General features: G+C 47.6%; 1 protein-coding gene across 1 annotated transcript in view; it reads left to right on the top strand.

The window, feature by feature from the left end:
* The window catches only part of LOC116520165 (neurexin-2-like), a 275,896-nt gene extending 266,640 nt beyond the window's left edge, over positions 1-9,256 (top strand). Inside the window, exons 13-14 of the mRNA XM_032234316.1 lie at positions 7,005-7,178; positions 9,129-9,256. Of these exons, the coding sequence (XP_032090207.1) occupies positions 7,005-7,178; positions 9,129-9,256 (302 nt within the window). The remainder of the gene's footprint in view (positions 1-7,004; positions 7,179-9,128) is intronic.
* The last annotated feature ends 1,022 nt before the right edge of the window (positions 9,257-10,278 follow it).

The raw sequence follows: 10,278 nt of genomic DNA on the forward strand, positions 1-10,278 counted from the left end.
TAAGAGATTGGACAACTATTTGCCTGGAATGGTAGAGGGTTTCCTGTTCGAGCAGGGGGTTGGACTAAATGACCTTCAAATTCCCTTTCCAACTCTATTATTTTGCTATTCAAGAAAGATTCAATCTGGAACTAAGGAGAAACTTCCCGAGCTCCATATGAGCTGGCAGAGGCACCGCGGGCCGGTCCTTCACTGCAGGCCAGATCTAAGCAACCACATATGGCCCCCTGTCCCTGAGTTTGAAACCCCTGGCATAGGGTCTCCTGCTTGAGCAAGGGGTTGGACTGGATGACCTCCAAGGCCCCTTCCAGCTCTATTCTGATTGAAACCTATCAAGGAGAGAAGCAGCCTAGAACTAAGGAGAAATTTCCTGACCGGGAGAACAATTAACCAGTGGAACAGCTTGCCACCAGAAGTTGCGGGTGTGCTCCAACACTGGAGGTTTTCAAGAAGTGATTGGAGAGCCATGTTTGTTTGACACGGCATAGGGTCTCCTGCTCGACCAGGGGGTTGGACTAGATGACCTCCAAGGTCCCTTCCAAGTCTGTTATTCTGACAATTACGTTCCCTCTGTGCCCTCCCTTAGTAACCAACTTAACAACACTGTCCAGAGAACATGGATAGAATTTCTGAATCAGTCTTAAAATTTTTAGCTTTGGACTGTTTCTTTCTTCCATGGGTTCCCTTAAAAACAGGATATGGCATTCGCTTTATTTTTAATTCCTCCGTAAAAGAGGCGTGGGAAACACCCATCGGAAAGACGTTTTCTCTAGATGCTTCTTTCCTAAAATCTATCCTTTCCATCTCCCCTATGTGGGTTTTTAAAAAGGGATGCGGTGGCTCAGTGGCTAAGATGCTGAGCTTGTCAACCATAAAAGTCGGCAGTTTGGCGGTTCGAATCCCTAGCGCTGCGTAACGGAGTGAGCTCCCGTTCCTTGTCCCAGCTTCTGCCAACCTAGCGGTTCGAAAGCAGGCAAAAAATGCAAGTAGAAAAATAGGAGCCACCTTTGGTGGGAAGGGAACAGCGCTCCATGCGCCTTTGGTGCTGAGTCATGCCGGCCACATGACCATGGAGACGTCTTCGGACAGCGCTGGCTCTTCGGCTTTGAAACGGAGATGAACACCGCCCCCTAGAGTCAGGAATGATTAGCACATATGGAGATTTTGCAAAATCCTTCCCCAGGAGTGGGGAGGGAATGGGGATTTTGCAGTATCCTTCCCCTGCCATGCCCACCAAGCCACAGAACCGGGAGTTAAAAAAAAATTGAATTTCACCACTGTTCCAGTCCAGTGGCGAGTGAGATGTTTTGCCCAGGTTAAAAGTCTTCAACACATTCGCTTTAAATGAAAAAAAAAAAAAAACCTCACACAAAAGAAAGAAAACAGAGGTTGAAAAATAATTAATTGCTTCTGCGATTGCAATGGGAGGAAGAGAGACCTTTGCAGTCTCAGTGGTTCCTTATCTGTCACAGAAGATGCCGATCTTGCTGGCAATTTATGCCGGAACGGTGCCCGTGTGCATTTTTAACCGAGCGAAATATCAACTTACAAACGGACAAACGTTTTGCTTGGAGGGAGTTGATCGTTTTCATGCTCCGGAGGGGTTTAAATTAGCTTTTTAAGTGTGACAGTTTGGATACGGTGGAGTTTTTGGTTTTTTTAAAACTAATTCAATAAGCTAAACAAAAGGAATCCGGAGCATAACAGAGAGGGAGAGAGAGCTGTAGACATCATAATTAATCTAATGTGGGCTGTGACCTTTAACAAAATTGCTCTGAGCGGCTCGCAGACCTTAAAGAAGGAAGAAATATTTTTTTTTAATAAAAAAAAGCACTTTGGGTCTCAGCAGAAAAGCTGCATTTTTGGGCGGTGGGGAAGTAGCATTCTGGATCTGTGGGGTGTTTTTCCCTCCCCCACCCGCCGGGGGGGGGGGGGAGGCATGCTGGTGTTGATCGAAGCCGTTGTGTGTTGGAAGTGCCTAACTTTACAAGGGTATCCAACTGGTAATTCTCGACCTATAACCTGTTCTGACCCAGTTCCCCAGACACGACCACCCCTCAAAGATTCCTTTATTAGGAGCGCCGGTAGCCCGGCAAAAAGTCTCTCTCTCACCGCAGGCTTACAAGTCCGTCCGGCAGGGAGATGAATAGTCATCTGCCACATCTATTCACCTCCGCCCCCTGCCTTTTATCCCCAGAGTTAGGGTGGGGCTTTGCTAGCAGTGGTGGCTCTTCCGTCCCAAGGACTGGCCCATAGATTTCCACTGCTCTCCTCTCCTCTGTCACTTCTATTCATCTCCGCCCCCTGCCTTTTATCCCCAGAGCTCGGGTGGGGCTTGCTAGCAGTGGTGGCTCTTCCGTCCCAAGGACTGGCCCATAGATTTCCACTGCTCTCCTCTCCTCTGCCTTTTGCCCATCTGTATGTCAGGCAGCTGTTCCTCCTCTTCCTCATCAGCCACCTCCACACCGGGGGGGGGGCTGTTGACCCTCCACCTGAGGGCTGACGGACGGCCCAAGCTCTGCCTCTGCCCCCCCCCCCCGTCTCTCTCTCTGCCAGCTCCGTTCCCTCATCCCTCTCGGAGCCCCCAGGTTGCCCTGATGCTGACCCCGACTCCCACATCTCTTTCACCTCCTCCGATTTGTTTGCTGGAGGGGTTGGCGGCCAACCACAAGATAACCATTTACCGTATTTTTCAGAGTATAAGATGCTCCGAAGTATAAGACGCACCTAGCTTTTGGGGAGGGAAAACAAGGGGAAAATATCTGCCTCTGCTTCCTAGCAATTTGCCTCCTTGCAGCAAACAGCAAACAGTGCAGACAATATACGCTGTTTGCTGTGTTACATTTCAGACTATACTTGTACAGATGCTGTTAAAATTGAAGTGGCTTTCTGGAAGTATAAATTATTCTCTGCTATTTAAAGGAAGATACAAGAGCACTGGGCCTCTCTTCAGATCGAGCATTTATTTTAAAAAGCTTCTTCATTTCATTAAGCTGTCTAGAACAACAATAAACAGTCTTTAAGAAATAAGTCTGATAATTTGAACATTCTATAGGCATTTGTATTTATTGACTTCCCTCCTTGCAGCAAACAGCCTGATTAGCACAAGAAAAAAAAATCTGCTTCTGCCTCCCAGCAATTTGCCTGGTGGAGCAAAGAGCAAGTTTCACTTTCAGTTCCTCCTGATCATCAGCTGTTTCCGGCTGCAGGGATTGCTGTAGCCTATTGCACTTTTGCTGCAAGGAGGCAAATTGCTGGGAGGCAGAGGCCAAAGGATGGGGGCGGTGGGTGGGTGGGGCTAGATTCAGTGTATAAGACGCACCCAAGTTTTCACCCTCTTTTATGGGAGGGGGGGAAAGGTGCGTCTTATACTCCGAACAATATGGTATTTGTGCAAAGTTACAATGGCACTCAAAAAAAGGGACTTATGACCGTTGGTCACACTACGACCGTTGCAGCCTTCCCACGGTCACATGACCAGGATTCGAAAGCTTGGCAACTGGCGTGTTCTTCTGACGGCTGCAGTGTCCCGGGGTCATGTGATCACCTTTTGCGACCTTCTGACCAAGCATGGGGAAAGAAGATTCACTTAACAACCATATTACTAACTTAACAACAGGCAGTGATTCACCTACTAACTGCCACGAGAAAGACTGTAAAATGGGGCAAAAAAAAACCCCACACTTAAATGTTTTGCTTAGCAATGGAAATCTTGAGCTCAATTTGATCATTAGTCAGGTCGACCTGACTTTACAGGTCGACCCGTAAAGTCTTTGGGTTGAGTGTGGGCCCTTGGGGGGCTTCCTGTAGTTTTCTTTGCCATGATCTTCTAGGGCTATTTTTGGATTTGTCTGCCTGGTCTCCAATCCCAGGATCTCCCCTAGGTCTCCCATCCCCGTGCTAGCCAATCTGACCCAAGAGAACCAGTCCAAGTCATTCGCTGTGAATTCTGCAGAAATCCATCTGAACTCTTGCAAGGAGGGAAGGCTGGGAAAATGCGGCTTTAGATGCTGGTCAGGTTCAAAATGGAGAAGCAGCGTGGTGTAGTGGTCAAAGGCACCAGGCTAAGAACCTGAGAGGCTGTACGTTCTGCAATGGCCACATAAGTGGGACTTGAACTCAAGCCAAGACATTAACTTGACAAAAAGCCTCAGATAAAAGCCTCTCTTTAGTTCACCCTAAGGGACGCTTAGGGGCTAAGACGCTGAGCTTGTCGATCAGAAAGGTCAGCAGTTTGGCGGTTCAAATCCCTAGTGCCGCATAACGGAGTGAGCTCCCGTGACTTGTCCCAGCTTCTGCCAACCTAGCAGTTCGAAAGCAAGTAAAAAATGCAAGTAGAAAAATAGGAACCACTTTTGGGGGGGAGGTAACAGCGTTCCGTGCGCCTTTGGCGTTGAGTCATGCCGGCCACATGACCATGGAGACGTCTTTGGACAGCGCTGGCTCTTCGGCTTTGAAGCAGAGATGAGCAGCGCCCCCTAGAGTCGGGAATGATCAGCACATACTGCATGTGTGAGAGGAACCTTTACCTTTTTAGTTCACCCAAAGGAGTTAGTTACATCCAGACTTGTAAAATCTGTCACGGGAGCTGTAGCAATAAAAGTAAAACTGGCTTGTATTTATTTAAGAAGACTTTTACGGCCACCCAGCTCAAGTCCGGAGGCATGTAAGGATAAAAACAGATAGAGATAAGTGATAGATAGACAGGAATAGACAGATGAGTGATAGAGATAGATAGAGATAACTGATAATAGATTGATAGATAGATAGATAGATAGATGGATGGATGGATGGATGGATGGATGGATGGATGGATGGATTATAGATAGATAGACAGAGATAGAGACAGATGAGTGATAGAGATGATAAGAGATAGATAGATAGATAGATAGATAGATAGATAGATAGATAGATAGATTGATAGATACAGAGTTAAAGATAGATGAGTGATAGAGACAATACAGATAGCAGATAGATAGATAGATAGATAGATAGATAGATAGATAGATAGATAGATAGATAGATAGATAGATAGAATAATGGATGGATAGATGGATGGATGGATATATGCAGGGATAGATAGATAGATAGATAGATAGATAGATAGATAGATAGATAGATAGATAGAGATAAGTGATAGATAGACAGAGAAAGAGACAGATGAGTGGTAGAGACGATAGATAGAGATAAGTGATAGATGGATGGATGGATAGATAGATAGATAGATAGATAGATAGATAATAGATAGATAGAGATAAGTGATAGATAGATAGATAGATAGATAGATAGATAGATAGATAGATAAAGTGATAGATAGACAGAAATAAAGATAGATGAGTGATAGACAACAGAGATAACAGATAGATGATAGATAGATAGATAGATAGATAGATAGATAGATAGATAGATAGATAGATAGAGATAAGTGATAGATAGACAAAGATAGATGAGTGATAGACAACAGAGATAACAGATAGATGATAGATAGATAGATAGATAGATAGATAGATAGATAGATAGATAGATAGATAGATAGATAGATAGAGATAAGTGATAGATAGACAGAGATAGAGACAGATGTGGTAGAGACGATAGATAGAGATAAGTGATAGATAGATAGATAGATAGATAGATAGATAGATAGATAGAGATAGATAGATAGATAGATAGATAGATAGATAGATACATAAAGTGATAGATAGACAGAGATAGAGACAGATGAGTGGTAGAGACGATAGATAGAGATAAGTGATAGATAGATAGATAGATAGATAGATAGATAGATAGATAGATAGATAGATAGATAGATAGATAGATAGATAGATAAAGTGATAGATAGACAGAGATAAAGATAGATGAGTGATAGAGACAACAGAGATAACAGATAGATAGATAGATAGATAGATAGATAGATAGATAGATAATAGATAGATAGATAGATAGATAGATAGATAGATAGATAGATAGATATAAGTGATAGATAGACAGAGATAGAGACAGATGAGTGGTAGAGACGATAGAGATAAGTGATAGATAGACAGAGATAGAGACAGATGAGTGGTAGAGACGATAGATAGAGATAAGTGATAGATAGATAGATAGATAGATAGATAGATAGATAGATAGATAGATAGAGATAGATAGATAGATAGATAGATACATAAAGTGATAGATAGACAGAGATAGAGACAGATGAGTGGTAGAGACGATAGATAGAGATAAGTGATAGATAGATAGATAGATAGATAGATAGATAGATAGATAGATAAAGTGATAGATAGACAGAGATAAAGATAGATGAGTGATAGAGACAACAGAGATAACAGATAGATAGATAGATAGATAGATAGATAGATAGATAGATAGATGATAGATAGATAGATAGATAGATAGATAGATAATAGATAGATAGATAGATATAAGTGATAGATAGACAGAGACAGAGACAGATGAGTGGTAGAGACGATAGATAGAGATAAGTGATAGATAGATGGATGGATGGATGGATGGATGGATGGATGGATGGATAGATAGATAGATAGATAGATAGATAGATAGATATAAGTGATAGGTAGATGACAGATAGGTGGATAGATAGACAGATACAATGGACAATAGAGAGACAGAAGACAGACAGAGATAGAAGATTGGCAGACAGATGATAGATATGTAGGTAGGTAGACAGATTATAAGATAGATAGATGATAGATGATAGATAGATAGATAGATAGATAGATAGATAGATAGATAGATAGATAGATAGATAGATAGATAGAGGTGGAGATAGAGGCACAGCACACAGAGGACAGAGGGACAGCATAGATAGACAAATAGTTCATCAAAGGTCTCTGCCATCCGACTCCCAGCGACTCTCCTCCGAGGGCCTTTCCCTCCTCCAGGACCCCCTTCCGTGTCTGAAAGAAGGGGAGCCCCAGCCTTTCTCCCCCCCTCAAACGGCGGGAGGGGCGCCAGGGCCGCTAACGCTCCTCTCTTGGGCCTTGCAGGGGAGCTGTACATAGGAGGCTTGAGCAAGAGCATGTTCAACAACCTGCCCAAACTGGTTGCCTCTCGGGACGGTTTCCAGGGCTGCTTGGCCTCCGTGGACCTCAACGGCCGACTCCCAGACCTCATCGCCGACGCCCTGCACCGTATCGGGCACGTCGAGAGGGGCTGTGACGGTGAGCGGGCGAAGGGGTGGGTGGTCCGCCTTGGCTGGGGTCACAGACCCAGCGGTACAGGCAGAGGGAGGAAGGGCCAAAGGGCAGGAATATGGAGCAGGAGGGGGACCCGATGCCCGTCCCCCCCCAAGCCCCCCTCTGCAGAAATGGACCCTGGCCGCTTTGATCTTTTCAACCCCAAAGAGCCTGTTCAGACGCTGAAGCTCTGGGACCCCTCCCCTCCCCCCCCCTCAAGAAAGGACGCCTGCTCAAGATAGCCGGTTCCCATCTGTGGCCAGGGAGATTGGCCTTGAGAAGGTAGCAGAGCACCTCTATTTCCTTCCTTCTTTCTTTCCCTCTTTCCTCCTTTCCTTCATTTCCTTCCTCCCTTCCCTTCCTCCCTGCATTTTCTTCCTTCCTTCTCGCCCTCGATTTCTCTTTCCTCCTTCCATTTCCTTCCACCTCCATTCCTTCCTGTTTTGCCCCCTCCCTTCCTCTTTCCCTTTCCTCTTTTCCTCCCTCCCTCCCTCTCCTTCCTCCCTTCCTCCATTTCCTTCCTCCCTTCTCTTCCTTCCTGCATTTTCTTCCTTCCTTCTCGCCCTCTATTTCTTCCTTCCTCTCTCCTTTCCTGTCTTGCTCCCTCCCTCTCCTTCTTCCTCCATTTCCTTCCTCCCTGCATTTTCTTCCTTCCTTCTCGCCCTCGATTTCTCTTTCCTCCTTCCATTTCCTTCCACCTCCATTCCTTCCTGTTTTGCCCCCTCCCTTCCTCTTTCCCTTTCCTCTTTTCCTCCCTCCCTCCCTCTCCTTCCTCCATTTCCTTCCTCCCTTCTCGCCTTCTGTTGCTTTCCTCCCTCCCTCCATTTCCTTCCTCCTCCATTCTTTCTAGTTTTGCTTCCTCCCTCCCTCCTCCTTTCTCTTTCCTCCCTTCCTTGCTTCCTTCCTTCCTCGGTTGCTTGCTTCCATCCATCCATCCATCCATCCATCCATCCATCCTGGGAATTAAGCTGTGACACGAAGTCAGCCAGTGACCTGGGCCTTGCATGTCTTGTGAATGAGGCCTCCGGGGTCTTTTGTGAAGAGATCTATAATTTGGGTGGCTGCTTGTAATCATCCTTTGTCCTCCCTTTCTGGCGTCGGCTTAGACAACACGCTAAGTGGGATAGAGCTGGCCTTGCCTGCCACTTGAAACCCACCTAATTTGAATTAACAACTTCAGAGTACGGTGTATCCATCCGTGCCATCCCAGCCAATTAGTTCAATCGGTAAGCCATGATTAAGCCAAGAAGAGCCGGCTTAAGTGCTATGTTAGGTAGCCATCTATGCACAGCTCAAACGCAGGTGAGGACATTAAGGTTCCCTTATCCCAATATTTGGGATAGGAGATGCAGTGGCTCAGGGGCTAAGACACTGAGCTTGTTGATCTGAAAGGTCAGCAGTTTGGCGGTTCGAATCCCTAGCGCCGCGTAACGGAGTGAGCTCCCGTTGCTTGGCCCAGCTTCTGCCAACCTAGCAGTTCGAAAGCCCGTAAAAAATGCAAGTAGGAAAATAGGAACCACCTTTGGTGGGAAGTGTTCCGTGCGCCTTTGGCGTTTAGTCATGCCGGCCACATGACCACGGAGACGTCTTCGGACAGCGCTGGCTCTTCAGCTTCGAAAGGGAGATGAGCACCGCCCCCACCCATGCTGACTGGGGAATTCTGTGAGTCGAAGGCCACCCCTCTTCAAGCAGCCAAGATTGAGAACTCAGCTTTAGTGTTCCAGGTTGTGTGAACGCCCCCCCCCCCCGTCTTTGCCCCCTCCCAATACAGCTCAATGGGCCCCAGATTTTCCAAAACAAGTTGGCATCTCCTGGAAATTATAATTCTCGGGGGATGCTTGCAAGGGCCTCCCTGGTTGCTGCTCTGTCCTGATCATAGTACCCTGGCTTGGAACCGTCCACTGACTCTGCCTCCTCCTCCTCCTTGCTCCCCAGGCCCCAGCACCACCTGTACGGAGGACTCCTGCGCCAACCAGGGCGTCTGCCTTCAGCAATGGGACGGCTACACGTGTGACTGTACCATGACCTCCTACGGCGGCCCGGTGTGCAATGACCGTGAGTAGCCGGAGAGTTGGGAGGGAGGGTGGACATTGAGGGGAGCGACCACAGCAACACAGACCTGGCAAGGGGTTTGTGGGGAGGGGGAGGATCAGCCGGTTCAGACCGGTTTGGATGAACCAGTAGTTGCAAGGACAGGCTGGCCACGCCCGCCCCTCCCCTCTCAGGACTCTCCACGCGGCCTGTTTTGGATGCCAGGTAAGTGCAGGGCCCGCGTGGAGGCTCCGGGAGGGCGAACAACGGGCCTCCCAGAAGTCCGGAAATGGGTCTGTTTCCGGCCTCCGGAGGGCCTTGAGAGCCCAAGGGGGGGGGCGTTTGCACCCTCCCGAATGCTCGAGGAACACCTCCAGAGCCATGGTGCAGGAGACCACGCCCACCATGGCCACACCCACCCTGCAACCGGGCAGAGAACCGTTTGCTAAAACGTTTGAATCCCATCCCTGGCCCCTACCCCTTTGAGTCTTTCTGCCCAGCCTTTAATCGGAGCTCGAGGAGAACGGGGATGATTCTCAACCAGATCCCTACAATGGATCCTTGCTAAAATGCGGCTGCAGGCTCGAAGTTCTGCACAGGGAGGTTTTCTCAGGGGCGTCTCTTTGATCTGACTTGTTCTGCCTGCCGAGACTGCAGGTCTCCTGGGGGGAGGAGGGGGAGGGTAGAAAAGGTACATGGGTTACCCCCCCCCTCCCCTGCTTCCACTCCAAAGGATATTTGGGCTGCGCTGCTTGTAAAAATACCAAAAAAAGGCTACCAACTCATGCCACAGGCCACCTCTGGATGCCCTTGTGGGCCGAGCCTTGAAGGAAACAGCCAGGAAGTGGGCAACCTCACATTGGGAGTCCCACCCAATTTCCCTTTCCTCTTACGCTCATCCTCCCCCCACCCACCCCCATGGGGAGTCGGGCCGCTGGAAGTCTCGGGAGCGTTGAGCTGCGCAGTGGCTGAAGACCAACAGGTTTGTCAAAGGGGGAGGCTGAGATTCATGTGATAAATGTATCTAGAAAGAGAGAGGGGGGGGAGGGGAGAG

The sequence above is a fragment of the Thamnophis elegans genome, chromosome 17, assembly GCF_009769535.1.
Source record: "Thamnophis elegans isolate rThaEle1 chromosome 17, rThaEle1.pri, whole genome shotgun sequence".
Lineage (NCBI taxonomy): Eukaryota > Metazoa > Chordata > Lepidosauria > Squamata > Colubridae > Thamnophis > Thamnophis elegans.